This window comes from Pinus tabuliformis, chromosome 4_1 (assembly GCF_031772625.1).
Source record: "Pinus tabuliformis cultivar Carrire ecotype Pingquan chromosome 4_1, CPIR1, whole genome shotgun sequence".
In the NCBI taxonomy this organism is placed as follows: domain Eukaryota; kingdom Viridiplantae; phylum Streptophyta; class Pinopsida; order Pinales; family Pinaceae; genus Pinus; species Pinus tabuliformis.
The window spans coordinates 327,489,546-327,508,080 of NC_142303.1; the positions used below are offsets into that span (position 1 = coordinate 327,489,546).

An 18,535-nucleotide genomic window follows, 5' to 3' on the forward strand; every position below is an offset into this window, starting at 1 on the left:
TATCCTTGTTTTTGGTTTAAATTCCCAGACTCTCAGGTCAGAAAGAATGCGAGCAATATGAAAATTTTGTTTATGTGTTATTGCTTTGACCTCCCTAACGATAGACCAAACCAATCCATCTATGTTATAATCACGTTTTTTCTCGCAGTAATATAATCTAAATCCTCTAATCTTACAAAAATATGTCATTATTAGCTCAAGGCTGAACTCTTATGGGATTAATACCCTTACTTACCGGATTTTATTTTAAAATACTCGTTTATCTAACTTACTTTCTACATTAACCCAACTACCTTGTTATTTACTGCGCTAAGCGCATGAAATAACTCCATTCTTTCAAACAATTCTATCTCTTTATTTATCCTGTAAACTATTTATAACAACATTCTTTAACCCTACCTTATACCTTTATAAAAAGATTTAATTATCATTATAAATCTCCATCAACAATTATATTTTTATAATATCTTTCCTCAATGATCTTATTACTTTGAAATAAAAATTAAAAACTATCCTAATCCCTAAATATAAACCTTTCCCTTTCCCTAGAATGGAAAATGGTCCTTCGCACTCTTATAACCCCTAAAAACATATTCTTTTAAAATATATAGCTATCTCAATTATCACTCCCTTTTAAAAAACACCCTAACATCATATTCACCACTTTTAAAGATTCTCTGCAAAGATTCACCACTTTCGAGGATTCCTTGGGATTGGACTATTCGACATACATAACAAACAACTAAAATGGTCCAATATCAATCAAAATATCCACAATATGACATATTCCATAAATAACTAACACCCCTGAAAAAAAAAAACACTTTCCTTTTAAACACACCGAGATTTGCAATGTTTAAATACATTGTAAACTAGTCTGACCCCTAACCAGAGTTTGATAAAAATCTCCTAATATTATTAAATTTATTTAAAAAAATAAAATAAAAAATATCTCTATTTTATAATAACTTAATTAACATTTGACCAACTGAAAATTTCGATCACATGATGTTCCATTCCCGAACCTCGTCCCCCCAAAAGAGGGATTTCTATCACGAGCTGTCTAATTGTCAATAACTAAGAATTTCGCAATAAAATAGATTAAACCAAAGCCCTGCATAGTACCGTGAGGCTTTAAAATCCCTTTTAACAAAGTCGTATCCACACATCTCCATTGATTCGGCCTTTAAGCTCTGGAATCTCCCCCTTCTTCTTCATCTGTCTTCAGCTTGCATTCTTTCAGTGTTACCAGCGGCAAAAATGAGTTCTGCAATGCGACGATTGGTGGGATCTGCACTGAAGAATGCATCATCTTCTTCTTTCAAAACTAATGTTATGCCGAGAAGGTTTTATTCGAGTGGTGGAAGTCCGCCACGCAAGGTTGTTGTGTTGGGAGCTACTGGGGGTATCGGGCAGCCATTGGCTCTTCTGATGAAACTCAATCCTCTGGTGTCAAAGTTGGCGCTCTATGATATCGCTGGCACTCCAGGTGTGGCTGCAGATGTCGGCCACATCAACAGCCGTGCTGAGGTGGGTTCCTCTTTTCCTACCGCGTTTTTTTCGTTCTCTGTATGCTGGATCTGTTCTCTCTGCGAACGATAGAGATGTTTTGATTTTAGTTTCAAGGGATCTCCATTGGGATCGATCGTACGACGACCCACTTGGTAGGATCTACTTTTCGTTAGTGTTTTACCTGTTATTAGTTCTTTGATTTTACGTTTCTGATATTGTCCATGGTCAGATTCTTCATCATTTTGCATAACAGAGTCATCACCTGAAAGACAACCAACATGATAAAAAGTGAAATCGGGTGCTAGAGACAAGGATTTTGCTGGAACAAGACCTTCACCTCAAGCCAAACATGGTTAATCCCACACAAATCGACCATCATTGTGTAGTGAAGAGGAGACACCCACTCCATCTGGAAATGCAAGAACAATTGTATACCCCCATTTCCCTAGTTTGTGCAAAGCAAGAGAAAAATAAACATCTCATGAAATCAATAAAATGGTAGAGGGAAGATGATTATCAAGAGAAAATGAAAACATATACACTAAAATCGATTTATATGCTGCATCTTTCCTTCCATTGGGAAGGTCAATGAGGTTGACTCCAGTCTTTTGACAGCCTTCTCTTAGTCTTGGAGGAAAATTATTAAAATCTCCATAATGCCGAGAGCATAGTGACAACACCTGTAACCATTGGATGCAACCCAAGAGCCATCCTAATATTACCTGCTACATCCTCTGGATGGACTTCCCCAGGAATAGGGCAATTTTCAATATCCCAATTTAGAAATATCCTCCGACTTTATTAACCAGTACTTATTCAGTGACCAGTAACACATGGGATAGTATTATTTGCAATTTTCTTAAGGAACTTCATCAAGCTTGAAAGACGAGCCATATCTATTTTGCAATATAACTTTTACGCATCTTGCACATTCAAAAATGCCATTGCCCGAAAGATGCATTTAAACAAGCTGACCCCAGACAATTTTGTCTCATGAACACATGCCCACTACTAGAACAATACTAATGTGGACCTATGCACTGAGAGGAAACCGAAACCATGTTGCGGAGACCTGAAACAGAAAATCCCCAAATATATCCTCAGAAGGTCAAAGTCCAGGTTTATTTGGAAATCAGGAAATTCTGTTCCTTTCAAATACGTTTATATAATCTGTTCAGAAAATGGGAAATATCATCTTTATGGGGTCACATGTCCTGTACATCCTGCATTAGTTAATAACAAGTCATGAAATAAAATTGATCAGTAATCAAACAAGTCATGTTGCTAGAATCACATCACAAGAGACTAAAAAACAAAATCATTATGTCAGCCTTCAACTTTCTCACAATATAAAAGCTCTCATTTCATCTTATATATTTGTAATAAGAATTCCTCAATACAATATATAAATTACATCTTCCAAAATGCAAACCATAACCTCTACTCTGCATATTTATATGTCGCTATAGATAAATTACAAACCTGTAATTCTCAATATCATTTAGAGCTTTGTTCCATAACTCTAGCATTTTCTTTTTAGAAACAGCTTCAAACTCTTGAGAAGCCAAGAACTTCAAAATGCTGTTGAGAATCAAGATGTCAATTACTTGCTTAGTTAACTCTTTAAAAAATGTATTTTGACAATGCTCTAAATAGTTTGAAATCATCTATCCTGAGACATTAAGATTTGATACTTACATCTAGACAAAGAATGGTGACTGCAACATCGGTGGATTGTTAATTTTAATAAACTTTAGAACCACCGTCAGCAACAACGAATTTCCTTTTAATGTCGCGTTCCTCCATCACAATTGCAACATCTATAAATTTTTGAATTAGTGCTTCAAGTTATTAAACACCAAATACATTGTAATCAAGATCTTCGGTGTATCTTTGTTAGTCCAGTGTTGAAAAATTTGGCAGCAGAATTGCACAGGAATGGCTTACCAAAATCCCATGCAGTTCTCGTTTGAATATTTCTAGGCTTGCTTCTGCTGCATATTCATCAACATTCAAATCTCCTTGGAGGATCATCTCTCCATCCCCATCTTCGTCATCTTGTTCACTTCAACTTCCATCATCTGAACCTCCATCTCAATGTGAAGCCATTTTCACTTCTATGCCATATGCATCAAAGTCATCACATAGGTCATTACAAGCACCTAAATCTGTGAATTCTTGGACTCCTTTAAACTTTTCCCTTCTCTAACTTTCCAGTATGTTCTTTCTTCCTAAGCACATCTCTTGAATCATTGGTAGAAGAGTTCATTTTTATATTACCTTGTATGAACTTGTTTGATAACTCTCTTAAAGACACAAACTTATTGTTTCCTTTTCTTTCAATGATGTGGTGAAGACATCATGCATCTTTTCTATCAAATTAACTAGATTATAAGAACCATACTCCAATAAATATAGAGGTCTGCCAAAGACCTTTTAATATTCAGATGGAACATGTACAAGAAGCATACTTCCTCTATATATATTGAGAATGTGGACAAGTTGTCTTTTTAAACCTTGAATATCGCTAGGTTGCACCCAAAAATATGAAGTTTGTCCTGCATTTGTTTCATTAGAAGGCATTCCATGTTGACCAGAATCTGTGACAGATAATGTCTGCATAGGCTTATCAAGTGCAGACAATATGACACTAGCTGTTTGAATCCTTTGCAATGAGGAAGATTTACCTACATGAGTGGGTAGAGTCCTTGAAATAGGAGCTGGATATTGTGTTGACCATGAATGCACTATAACATTATTATCATTTCTTATGAAAGAATTTGGGTTATATTCTCCAACCACATGAGAAGTTTTTGTCAAATCCATCGAAACATGCTTTGGATTTTTACAATAAATTTGGTTTGGAGTATTTCCAATGTTGTATCCATTCTTGAAGCTCCCTCTATAGACAATAGCTTCTTCATCATTTTGCATATCAGAGTCATCACCTGAAAGTTGGGAAGATGGTATTTTTGAATATGCAATTCACATTCCTACAACGAACTCTTAAGCGTGTCTTCATGAAAATGGCACGTAGCACGGTCAAAGAGCAGCTTTGGTCTTGGGTTGGGTTTGATTCCTAGCTTGTAAAATTTTCCAGATGTTGTAGTTCGAACTTCGAAGATGAAAGTACAAAACATTGGTAGACAAACTGCTTAAGAGTCATTAAGCATGTAAAGGGTTAACGGCTGAGTATTATATTTTGTGTGAAACAAGAAAACAGGAAATTAACCGTTTCCCTGAGAAAATGCTTCAGGGACTGCTTGCCAACCTACTTTCTCTATCCAGGACTCTGGCTTCTTTTTTGGTGACTTGTGTACAAAATGCGTTTGATTGCTGCGACTGCCAACTTGACACCACGTACAGCTCTAGAAGAAGATCAGTGAGAGCTTAAGAACATGTGTTTCTTCCGGTTAAAATCCAGAGTAGTGTGGATTATGTATGCTTTTGTATATTTTCAACTGTTGGTAATACTCGTCCTGGTTCCTCTTTCTTCTCCTTCATACCAAGTTAATTTTGTTTGCCTGAGTTTGGTTATGGTATTGTGTTTAATGATGGTGTGATTCCTGGCTGATTTTACATGCCTGAATTCCATGTGTTAGACCTATGAACCAAAGGAATCCTACTGAAGTAGTTAAAACCTCTTTGATTTGAAAAGCAAATACCCATTAAGCTAAGTAGGTTCCTGAATCCCTTGATAGTTCCAAGAACAAAATGGAGGTGTATTCTACAACCTGAGTTGTGTCCACTGCCCCATGCCCCCTGCTCCCACCAAGCGTGTATTGAATCAAATCCATGAATTTGGTACATTTATGATTTAATATGGATACTGGACTCAGTGTGCAGCTTCAGAAATCCCAAATACATATTTCCAATTTAGCTTCAGAAATCCCAAATGCATATTTCCAGTTTATCCAAATAACATAGTGTTTTGGCTTTTGTCAATTTTACTCGAAATCCAATGAGCTGAGGTTTACAGCCTCTAAGAAAGAGGGAAATAGTCATAGACACAATACAGCTAGAAAGGTTCAGGTTGTCTATGTAAGAGGGAAATAGACACAATACAGCTAGAACTGTAAGAGATGGCTTCTTATTTAAATGCTTTGAGTAAGCATCCCTGACTATGTACGGGAGATCGTCTTTAGACCAAGTGTTGACCCTGGCTGTCGAAAAAGAGTCTCCATCGTAGGCTTTGAAGCTCCATGGCTACTAGCTTGTGCAACATGTTATTGTTGCTACGGGGTAGTGTAAACTATGTAATGTCTTAAGAGCAGAAACGATTCATCATGCAAAAGGGATTAATAAAGTTTAGTAAAGCAAGAACTTTTTTGAACTTTATGGTTTTATGCCATGGTCCTTTTATTGAAAGAGTGGTTGTCAATGATCAAGTTTGGTGTCTTGAGTCCCTTCTTTAATATTATTTTATAAAAGTTGGCCCTTTTCCTCTGCCTTCAAATTGCAGGGAAGATGGTATTTTTGAATATGCAATTCACATTCCTACAACGAACTCTTAAGCGTGTCTTCATGAAAATGGCACGTAGCACGGTCAAAGAGCAGCTTTGGTCTTGGGTTGGGTTTGATTCCTAGCTTGTAAAATTTTCCAGATGTTGTAGTTCGAACTTCGAAGATGAAAGTACAAAACATTGGTAGACAAACTGGTTAAGAGTCATTAAGCATGTAAAGGGTTAACGGCTGAGTATTACATTTTGTGTGAAACAAGAAAACAGGAAATTAACCGTTTCCCTGAGAAAATGCTTCAGGGACTGCTTGCCAACCTACTTTCTCTATCTGGGACTCTGGCTTCTTTTTTGGTGACTTGTGTACAAAATGCGGTTGATTGCTGCGACTGCCAACTTGACACCACGTACAGCTCTAGAAGAAGATCAGTGAGAACTTAAGAACATGTGTTTCTTCCTGTTAAAATCCAGAGTAGTGTGGATTATGTATGCTTTTGTATATTTTAGTAGTACAATGGCTGCCTGAAGGATCCAATGGCTACTTAAAGGTAGGTCCCTTGTCGCACAAACAAAAAGATCTTATACATGAATTTGATGTCTCGGTTGGCTGTGACCTTAAAAGTTGGATTATTAATATATATCCCTAAGAGACTAGCACCCCTCTCAAAAGTTTGTAGATCTCTCAAAGGTCTGCAAGTCTGGTCATGGATGCAACTACCTTTGATACAGTTGCAGATTCTTTTATGGATCCTCTTAATGAGCCCAAAGGAGTCTAATCACTTGTCCAAATCTTGTAGTCAAGGAATGCAGACAGAAGGTGTGCCTTTCCCATCATGTTGCTTACAACTGTTGCCTGAAAATGCCAAAACACAATGCCAATGCCCTGCATGCTAGATAAAGTTAATAACAGTCTGAAGAAAGGTACAGATATAGATGACAAGACCTCCTTCTAGGGAATCAAAATGGAAAATGACGCTTAAATATCCAATCAACGAATTAGAATTTCACCACTGAAGTTCAACCCAGATTAAATTGCTTGCTAGGAAATGTTGATCTAGAAATCATCAACAAGAATTCAGATGGGAGAAGAGAACAGTTGAAATCCAAGATTGCTTTGAATGCACTCTGTCAATTGCTAAAACAAGAACAATGCTTTTATTTAGATTGTGGGTTGTTCAAGAGAGGAGAACTATAATATTTATTTCTGCAGATTCGGTCCTCTTAAGGCATTTAAAACAGAAAACATTTAAAGATAGTTTTACATTTTAAGGATAAAATATCTGGAACCTTTCATCATGACACCTGTAATGTCATTTAACAGGCATTGAGCTTTGCAAGTTTGATCCTCAGGTTACACCGCAGTAGAGCATAATTTCCAGGGTCATACGCTAAAATTATAAATTGGATCCTGGGGTTCTGCTGATAACTGTACAAGTATGTATATGTCATTTTCAGACAGAAATGGTTTCCCCTGTGAAATCATCTCCAAATCAGCTACAACAGCAGGGAAGGTTTACTTAACATCTCAACTGCAAGCTCTCTCCACGAGAGCAACGACTGACAAATGATGCAAGGTAAGCTTCTGAAGATGTAATCTAAGGTTAGATTTTTCGATTTTCTTTTGGATTAAATTTAATATGGTTCATTTGTTTTAAAATGGGTCCCACGATGTCACTTTGCTGAAGCACCACTTTTCTTCCCTTAAAAGCAAAGATTAGCAGGTTCATTGCTCCCTGTACACTGACAAGGAGCAATGCATCGCCCTTGTCCTTACTGCAAGGAGCAATGATTGCCTAATGCCCTTCAGCAGCAATGACCTGGTCAAGCTTTTAGATTTGTTCATTTTTTAGGGGATCACTTTGAAGAGGTTTGAATTTTCAATTACCTCATCTAATCGCTTGGGAACTCGTACTAAACTTTGAATTCACTAGGACAAAGGGTCTGGAATCATCCTCCTCTCCTCTCCTCACCAAGTCTATATAATGAAGTCATTCCTAAGGGACAGAAAGAAAGCTCTCTCTAAGATTTTTCAGCAGCATGTAATTATCTCTCTCTGGAGTGGCTTCATTATATAGACTTGGTGAGGAGAGGAGAGGATGAATCTAGACCCTTAGGTCTTGCCATTTCCAGCCCACAGCGCTTTCCAGCCTTGTTCTTTCATCACTGCTTTTTCTCATAGTAATGATAAAATTCAACTATTTTGATTCATTGTAATGTATGGTTCAAAATGCTGGTATGAAAAATATATGACAAAATACACATAAAAATTGAATACACATAAAAATTGTTACAGATGTATAGTAAAGGACTGGAATTTCCCTTTAGATTCAATTTATTGTTTTTATTCAATAATTATTTACTGGAGAGCCGCTTATGAACCACCTGTGGACTTTAATATAGTTTCTTTCTTTCATTCTTAATATTGGGTTTCCTAAGATTGAGATTGTTCTATTTAACAGATGTTTGTGGATGAAGTGCTGGAGCTTGTAGAGCTTGATAGCTTGAGAGACACATTGGTGGGTCTTCCTGGTGTGACTGGTCTATCAACTGAGTAATGGAAGAGACTAACCATTGCTGTAGAACTTGTTGCAAATCCTTCAATCATATTCATGGATGAGCCGACATCTGGTCTGGATGCCAGAGCTGCAACTATCGCGATGCATACAGTTAGGAATACAGTGGACACAGGCCGAATTGTAGTCTGTACTATCCATCAGCCAAGTATAGATATTTTTGAAGGATTTGATGAGGTAAGATACATCTCTAACTCCTTACAGGTTGTTAATATAGCCAAATCTGAAATTGTGATCAGACACCCACAAAAAAAATATGAAAGCATGCATGAGACCACATGTCATGGAAGGAAAAATATTTTTCACTAGAAATCCAAACCACTGACAATAATCATAGGGGGCCAATTGGTAGTGATGTATCTAGAGTTCGGAGAGCTATATTTAAATTTCAAATCCAAGGCCATGGAGTAAAATATTTAATATCAAAGGTCTTCAGCAAAATGGCTAGTTTTGAAAAGGTTATAAGATGGATTGTAGGAAGAAGTAGATGGTTCTGTAAATTTCTAGAAAGGAAGATCTTTTAGAAGCCCACCAATATCAATATTTAAAACAATTTTCACTGCCCACTCTGAAGGGCAATGCATTTGGACACCTAGGTAAAACCTGATAATCATGTGTGTAAAGCAATGCTTATTGAACAAAACCTTGCAAATATTTAATGATGCTTACTTTCCCAAACAATCCCAACTACAATAGCATTCTTTCTTTTTTTGCAGCTGCTGTTGATGAAACAAGGTGGTCAAATTATATATGGCGGTCCACTAGGTTGCCATTCAATCCATGTCATAGAGTACTTCCAGGTATATGATTAATGTTTGCTAATGCAGCATATGTTATTAAGGCATCTTACAATTTATTCAAGTCTCATTGAATCTAGCAACTTGAAATGTCCTGGACAGGCTATTGAAGGTGTGACAAAGATTACTGATAAATGTAACCCTGCAACATGGATGCTAGAAATCAGCTTTAGAGCTGCTGAGGAGTGCCTTGAGATAGATTTTGCTGAAATTTATAAGAAGTCTCCTCTTTTCTAGTAAGTCCAGATCAAACGCTCTTATAAGTCGCACTCACCATTGCTTATATATTTTCATCAAAATATATATGTGTATATCTTTATATTTTTGTTCTACTCTCCAATTTTGTCCCGAATTTTTTCCTTATCCTTGCCCAAAACTTGGCCTCCCCGAATTTTCCTTGATTATGCATCTGGTAACGCTTGGAGGGAGCTGTGCTAAACGCCATCTCTTTCTTTAAACTGTTAGAAGCCCCCCAAATGCCCTGTTTCTTTCTGTATCCATGTATACCACTAGGCTATATGTGTTCTCTGTGTTGGTGAAGTGATAACATGGAATTTAAATGCCCTACTAGGCTACATGTACTGTGCTGTCAAATTGGCCCCGTGAAACTTGAAATCATGATAACTAATTTGGAATTGCGATTTTTTATCTGCTAACACTAGAGTGCTGGGACACACTCATCATCAAGCTATGTACACCAGACTTCTTAATAAATGAATAAACTGTGGTCTAATTGTTAGCAGGTCTCATTTGTCTAACTGTAGTTACTAGCCATCAAAAGCACAGAAAAAGATTTAGAGCTAATGCTAAATGTGTATTAGCAGGGTTTTGCTTGGTAGAGTTTCTTTGACTGCTGGACAGGGCACCATCTATGCTGATTCTTGTATTGTAGAATCTTCTTGACAAACAGTTTCCCTTGAAACCTGAGACAACCTTCTAACTCAACTCATATGTCTTTGACCTGGGAGGGAGGTATTATTATATGGTACCTAGTAACATCATACTCCAACTCCACATCACCTGGAGTCATCTTTCTTTTTCGGGTCCGGAAAAATATTGTCCCACAGTTTAGGCGTTCCAAGCATCTTGCTAGCCCCTTGCAGATTTCCTCCCTCTTCCCAGTTTTTCTGGATGGACGACAAGGGTAGTAACCAACTGCTCGCTGAAATACCAGCTGGTAACCCCAAGGTATTTAATGAGATTTGCTCCCGTGAAGGGCCACCCACCCCTTGGGATATAAAATCGTGTTATTTGTTGTTGTTATTGACAGTATGTGTGTACAATATGTATAGTATACAGTGTACAGTATGTATAGTATATTGTTACATATTATATAGATAGAGATATGGAGAGGGGGGAGAGTGTACTGGATAATGTTTTCCTTCTATCAGGAATGGTATATTTGGATTCAAGAAATCATCTAGAATTGGTTTTTATGGCATTGCTGAGGACTTGATATCCATGGCAGGCAATTGTAAATATGATCAGCAATCCTATAAATTCTACTGTACCAATAGCTGCTGAGGTTTTTAAGAAGGCAGGGACCTATAATGAAAAGAAACTCTTTGGTGTTACTACTCTTGATGTTGTCCGTGCAAAGACGTTCTATGCTTCAAAAGCAGGGGTTCCTGTTGAAGGTATTTAAAATTCTGGCTTGTTATGCTTAGCTACTCTCAAATATTTAGTATTCTGTAAAATATTTTTATTTTTTATAATTTAATCATGAAATATGCATCCTAGGCAAACATGCCAGGCACTTCTCCTCATTTCAAGGATGGTATCATAGGGCTCAAGGCCATCAGAAATATAGTCAGCTCAAGATGTCACTTGAGGGAATTGAACCCGGGTGGGAAGGATAACAATCTTTGCACACAACCATCTGGGCTAGACCCAATACATGATATGCTGCAGGATCTTACCAACATCATGCTTTTTTTAACATTAGATACAATTCTCAGTTTTATGTTTGTTGTTGATGTCATCCTATGCTGTCTGCAGAAGTTGATGTTCCTGTTGTAGGTGGACATGCGGGTGTTACAATTCTTCCACTTTTTTCACATGTATATGACTTTGTTGGATCCTCATCTTGAGTTTGTTCTTTACTCTTGGATATTAGAAGATTAATTTATCAAAGATAAAATGAGATCATAATTACCTACCCTTCAATACAGTTAAAAAGGGAACATACACTTTTTTGTTTTGATAATTTTTTTTAGGCAACACCAAAGCCAAACTCTGTATTATCTGAGGAGGACATTAAAGCCTTGACAAAGCGCACACAGGATGGAGGAACTGAAGTTGTTGAAGCAAAAGCAGGGAAAGGTTTAGCCACACTGTCTATGGCGTAAGTTTATGTTTTGGTCCTCTATAGTGGCTAATATGCATTCATATCTTTTGAATGTTTTTTTATTCTTATGTGACTGTCTAGAGTGCTGAATTTTTCATCTTGATGCAGTAGTTGGAGTCAGATAATCTTATCATGGTGTGTGCTTCATGATTTCATGCTTGGCATGCACCATGATTTCATGCTTGATAAGTACCTAATCTGAGATTCACTGTCAGTGAGAATATGGCATGAAGGAGCTTCTTTCTCTTTATCTGAATCTTGTACTTCATACATTTGCATGTCTCAAATCTTTTGCCTTAAGCTTAGGTACTTATCCTACATGAAATCATGTAGCATGCATGTCTCAAATCTTTTCCCTTAGGCTTTCTCATTTGTGTGAAACTCAGCGGGTGCTTTTAACCTGTGAGGTTTGACCGATGGATTGTTGCCTTTCATTTACCTTAGTTTGATTGAAATGTTCATAGTTAATCTAGATTCTGCATGCAAAGATCCTTCCCTAAGAAAAGCCATGAGTCTCTTCAAGGATGTTATTCCTTCTTAAACATAAGATATGTCAAATGGATCCCGCAAAAGTTGTGTGCTTGATGATGGGTAAATCTGGGTATGAGATTTACAAATTTGCACTTACATGTATGCCTGTGGTTGCAATTCACAGATAGGTGCATAACATCCATTCATTACCTCATCTTAAGCATTTGAGCATGGTTCATGCAAAAAACATTACTGGTCAGTTAAATCCATTAGTTGAAAACTTGGAAGTGAAGAGTAGTGTTGTAGTCTTCTCTATGTTGATGAATGCTTTTTGAGACTTCAAAATGTTTAGACATGCAATTCCTTTTTCATCTTGCTCCTGTGTTCTCAAATTTTTTTTTTTCTACTGTTTTTTAAGGCCAAATATAAACCATGGGATATATATTTTTACCCTGAAGACCTCCAAATCATTTGGAAAAGGAGGTGCTGCAGCGAAAGAGATGGGTTGAATTTGTTGTTTGGATGGACTCTATGGTATGTAATCTTAGTTGGATTTCCAATATACTTTTAAACCATATTTTCATTTTATTTTTTAGTACTATTAGATATTATATCTTACCTCATTTTATGGTTAACATTGTATAACAAAAACATGCGTTGTGTTATGTAATTAATACTAACATGTAATATTGATTTTTTTTGTCAGAATGCTATAGGTAATGATTGCCAAGACGATGATCCAAATTATGTTCAACATATATCAGGAGATGATGAGGATGAGGATGAGGATGATGGTGGTGAAGGAGGAGATGATGATGATAGTTGCGGTGTTGGTGATGATGTGGATCAGAGTAATGAGGATGGTCAAGATGATCATGAGGATGATCTTGGTGGTGGTAGCTAGGCATGCACATGCATTGTTTTTTATGAAGAAATTATTGTGTAGAATGACATTGTTATGTTTAGATGGGTGTTGTGAATTTACCCTATATCAATGAGACATTTTGATTTTGTAATCATACGATGAGTTTGATTTATGTATGTTGTTAATTTATCGTAACGATATTCATGAAATATTTTGATTTGTTAATCATATTTGAATTTTAGTTGTTTTGATTAAAAATAATACTGATTTTATTAGTATTATGTTGCTATTTTATACATGTTTTGAAAATTGTTAATGGCACATTGTTATTTTTTTGGATGGATGTTGTCAATTTCTCTTAAATTTCTTTACAAATAATTTTGAATTGTGATATCTGCCTTAATGATATTTAGAAACTATCATATATTTCACTATGAATCTATAAAGGGGGTCATATATGTAAAGAAAAATATACTCTATATAAGAAGTCAAATGCGGATGTAACCATGGATGCAAAATTGAAAGTAAAATTGGATGTTAAACTAGGAATTAATACAAAATGCAAACAATTGACATACAAAGTGTTTTAAATTAGAAGTGAAAAATTGTGCAATAGTTGACACAAAGAAGGGAACAAAACATGGCATACAAAAGGATATCAAATTGGGCAAAAACAAGGACACATAAATGGGCACCAAATTAGATGCAAAAAAAGACAACAACTAGATGTAAAATAAGATGCAAAGTTGAGCGTTAAAAAGAAACAAAAAACGTTACAAATTAATATGCCAAATGATGATGCAAATAATGGTGTAAATTTGGGATGCAAACTTGGGTGCAAAAAAGGAAAAAAAAAAGATGTAAGAAAAGACATAAAACAAGATGCAAAATGGGGCTGAAAAAAGGTGAAACCAAGGATGCCATATTGGATGTAAAAAATGATTCCTAATCACATGCAAATTTAGGCTCGAACTCAGACACAAAATTATATGCAAATGTGGACACAAAATGAGGCAAAAAAAGATGCAAATTTGGATGGTGAAAACGATGTAAAACTAGACACCAAAAAAATGCAAAATTGGATGAAAAAGTCGGTGTAAATAATGGTGCAACATTGGACACAAGTAGACACAAAAAAATGGTGCAAAAAGGGGCATAAAATAGCTTAAAATTGGATGCAAAACTTGGTGCAAAAACAAATACAAAAGTAGACGTAAAAAATGGCTCTAAATTGAATGTACCATTAGACACAAAATAAGATGCAAAGGAGGACACAACACATGACTCAACATAAGATGCAAATATAAATGCAAATTTCGATGCTCAAAATGATGTAACATTAGATGCAAGAGATGGTGTTAAAAATGATGCAAAATTGGATGAAACAAATGACGCAAAATATGGTGCAAAATGAGATGGGAAAAATGGAGACAAATCAAACGTAAATGTGGATGTAAAAAATGGTCCAAAAAAAGATGCAAAAATGGGCACAAAAATGGATGCAAAATTTGGTGCTAAATCAAATTCAACACATGGTGCAAAGATAGGCACCAAAGCTGGTGCAAAAATAGAAGCAAAAACTAGTGTAAGACTAGATACAAAACCTGGCGTAAGACTAGATGCAAAAACTGACACAAAATGGATGCATAAAAAGACGTTAAATTGGATTCAAAATACAGTGTAAACTTGATGCAAATGATGGTGCAAAAATGGAAGCAAAGAATGACACAAAATAGGAAGCAAAAGAGAATGAAAAATAGATGCAAAAAATGACACAAAACTAGAAGCAAAACCTGTCATAAAATAAGATGCAAATCTTGGTTCAAAATTTGACGCAAAAAATGATGCATAGTTTGGTGTAAAAAATGATGCAAAATCTAGCGTGAAAAGGGATGCAAAATCAGGTGCAAAAAAGGACGCTTTAAAAATTGTACAATAGAGCCAGATTTAGCGCCAGGTTGCTCATCACAATTACAAAAAAAATGCACTAAAATCTGGCGCTAAATCTGGCGCAAATCGCTGGTTTTGTTGTAGTGATAGTAGTAGGATGGATCAGTGATAGTTGATGCAGTTAGATGTCAGAGTTACAAAGGCAGAGACTAGCAGCTGTCAAATACTAGGGAGCATAGAGAAGAGTTGGCAGTAGTGCAGAGTCAATAGAAGCGCATAGTTTTCAGTAGACAGTGCAATAGCTAGTAGCAGTCAGAGACTTTGGTGACATGTGCATCATACTGATTCAATTTGGATTCTTTTTGGTTGCATATGTTGCAGTGGAAACAACAATAGTGACAAGAGTTGCATGGAGAACATTCCAAAGGTATCGGATTAGGATAAAGTTGAATTACTTTCTTGTTGAGAGGGAGTGTCTAAAATAGTAACAAGAAATGTTAAAAATAACATCTAGAAATTCTAATTTGATTTTTCCTTGAATTAAATTAGGAATTAAATCGTAATTCTATTCTCATAGCAACTTGTCACAATCAACTAAGTTAAGTTGACTTAGTTGGCTCAATAAATTTGAGTTGGCTCAATAAATTTTAGGGGCCTAGGTTGAGTTCTTTTGAGTTGTAATTAATTAACTCAGTCTACCTGAGTTATAGTCAGTTAAACTAGTTCTAGCTATTGGAAGAACTAGGAGGAGGTCTAGTAGTGGGGGCGAGCACCAGTGCATCTTCACTTCCACACTAGTTAACTGAAGATTGACTCACAAATAACTCATGCGTGTCAATTCAAAAGAAGACCCAATTGAGATTAGAGTTCAAGGATAGTGTAATATCAGTTTTATAATTTCCTAAGTTGTACAGATGGTGCACACAATCAGTTGAGGTCCTATGGATGGATTGCGCAGTCATGGGTTGAGAATTTCCCAATTAAATACAGGCTAATTCTCCTAGGAATTGTGCAATTAAGTAGGGGCTTGGCAGGCAGCATAATTGGCTAAGTATTGGCTTGAGATGGTTTTTCAAGCAGAGAGATAGATTCTACTTGTGCAGGAATTGTTCGGATTGAACAAGAATTGTATTTTCTTCTCAGATCTTCTGGTTAATGTAATATAGATAGTCAGGGTTTTGAGCAGTTTCTTTCCCCATAAAAATATTGTATTATGTGCAATTGATATTCTTCCTTTTATGTTTAACGTTTTTATTGATCAATTTTTGTTTTCGTTGATGAGTAGAGTAGATTCTTGTCTTAAGTTTTATCATATCACATAAGTTGTTGAATCTACAAGTAAAAATCTACATTTTTTTGGGAAGAATTCCGTGGAGTTGTTGCTAGCCAAGTTGTTCAAGGTTGAGGAAGGGATTTTCCTCTTACCTTCTAGGAGTAATTTGTAGGGAATTCTACAACCATTCAAGGGTGGAAACAAGGCCAAATTTGTAGTAGTAGCTTGAGGGGGACGCAGAACCAGTAGAGGAGGGTGTAGCACCAAATTTGGGTAATTCCGGGAGATCGGAATTAGCCCAAAACATTTCTGGGTTTTGTTGGAATAACATCCAGGAGTCTACTCCTAATTTTGTAGAATTTTTGGAGGAGTTTTGGTGCCCAAAAACAACAGAGTTATTTGGCAGCCAGTTGGGAGGAGTGAGCTTAAATTTGGGGTCCCGGGTGGTCGGTAAATTTTTCCCAAACCCTTTCTAGGTTTTTATGGGTTTGGTGAGAGGAGTCCGGGGTTAATTTCGCAAAATTTTCTGGGCAATATTTCTAGCAGAAATTAGTGTTCCAGTCTGCAGCCAACATCATAAATTGTTTGAGAAGGGCGCAATTCACTCTATGACCATTTCCACCACTTGGGTCCATGAGATATTTTTGGGTTTCGTTGGGCTTATTGAGGAGAGGTGCCAGCTAAAATTTCAGAATTTTCTAAGCACATTTGAGGCCAGTGCATCCATTTCCCTTCAACAACAGCATCCATATTTTCCAAGGCATCACAGAGATATCTTGGGTTGAGTCATTGCATCTTGTGGGAAACTTACTCCCACCCGGGTTTGTCATTTCTTGCTATAGCAAGCTCAAGTGTCATTGTTCCACTCCTTTTGTACCCAATTTTATCTAGAATTAATAAAATGACTCAACTTCCAGTTATTTTTCCTTGTGCAGAATTGTAATTTTGTGGATGTGTGTTAAATTTACTTGATGTTCATAATGCATGCTTCTTTTTACATTTACTATTTCCATTTATGAATATTACAAGATGACTTCCTCAGGGTAATAGGAAATAGCGTTGGGCGATAGCTGGATAAGGATGAACCTAAGGGCTCCCAATTTATCCAACCATGAAGTAAAAATCAACAATAAGGGTCAAGGAAGATACTCCAAAAAAGAAGAAAGAGAGGTGAAGGACAAATTGAATAAAAATCTCAAAAGCCATCCCCAAATCACAGATGTTTTAAAATCTGCAACAACTTATGAATAGAGGTCCAAAAAAGGACATGGGAGTCATCCTCAATGTGATGATGTAGTTATGAATGTAAAACCCCTTTTGTAAATATGAAATTGGAATGTAAATGCATTTTGATTCTAGGGGTATTTTGGAAAAGTTTAAGCTAAAACAGGGATGAAAATTTTGCATTAAAGTGTAATTATTTGAGAGACTAGAATGAACCCCCGTGTTCAATTTAGCAAGAATCATTAATAATCATGAAGAAATGCAATGGTTCTAGAACATATTCTAGCTCTCATTTTTTAATATAATCCTTTTAATCATTTCTTTAAAAAAATAGTGGAAACTGCAAGTTTTTATTCTTGAATTTGGATTCAATTTCCTTAAACATAAAAAACCTCACTCACAACCACTGATTTATAATCTCAAAAAAATTTAACCTAAAAAATAATAATAAAAAACCATAAAATTTCCACATCTTAGTCTGTTTTTTGGGTCAGCCAATTCTAACCAAAATAGTTGTAAATAAAATAATTTATTTTTTCATTACTTACCTAAATAATGCTATGATTATATTAATGCAAGCCTTTTAATATATTTCCAAAAGGAAGGTTGTTTATAATATGGATCCCTCATGTCTGCCAATTTTCTCATAATGTTAACGGTGGAAAATTGGGAGATATATATTTTCATTTGATCTAAATTTAGAAATAAAGGGTGCATAATATTTTATATGCGATTTCGATTGGTGCATTCATGGACCCTTGCATATGTATAATTATATGCTTCTTCTATTCAATCTGAATCGAGAATATTAGTGCATGGTTGTGGAAGTTACAATATGATAAATTATTGGTTCATGCAATGCAATTAGTTGAATGCCCACGAAAATAAAATGTGGGCAGATGGGAAGGGAAGGTTGTGAGGAAAACAAGCTTACAACCTTAGTAGGAGGCAACTCCATTACATTAATATGCATTCATTAATTTTGATAATGTGACAGACCATCTCACTCTTTAACCCTTGCTACTAAAAAATAATCGAGACTCATAATGCGATGTATGAAATAATGTCACAACATAGTTAATGAGATTCAGGGGATTGACCTCCAAGTACATCGACGTGGCTGTAA

General features: G+C 36.0%; 1 protein-coding gene across 3 annotated transcripts; it reads left to right on the top strand.

The window, feature by feature from the left end:
* The first annotated feature begins 1,198 nt into the window (after positions 1-1,198).
* On the top strand, positions 1,199-13,258 carry LOC149175617 (ABC transporter G family member 29-like). 3 transcript variants are annotated; one of them, XM_089422904.1, is made up of 4 exons: positions 1,398-1,530; positions 8,429-8,719; positions 9,259-9,342; positions 9,442-10,432. In XM_089422904.1, the coding sequence occupies exons 2-4, from the start codon at positions 8,579-8,581 to the stop codon at positions 9,574-9,576; spliced, it is 360 nt and encodes a 119-aa protein (XP_089279030.1). In that variant the 5' UTR covers positions 1,398-1,530; positions 8,429-8,578; the 3' UTR covers positions 9,577-10,432. The 3 variants fall into 3 exon arrangements, 2 of the variants coding, with proteins under 2 accessions (XP_089279029.1, XP_089279030.1); XR_016258573.1 differs by lacking the exons at positions 1,398-1,530; positions 8,429-8,719; positions 9,259-9,342; positions 9,442-10,432 and adding exons at positions 11,004-11,683; positions 12,576-12,691; positions 12,864-12,917; XM_089422903.1 differs by lacking the exons at positions 8,429-8,719; positions 9,259-9,342; positions 9,442-10,432 and adding an exon at positions 12,864-13,258 and having other exon boundaries at positions 1,199-1,530.
* Positions 13,259-18,535: the final 5,277 nt, after the last annotated feature.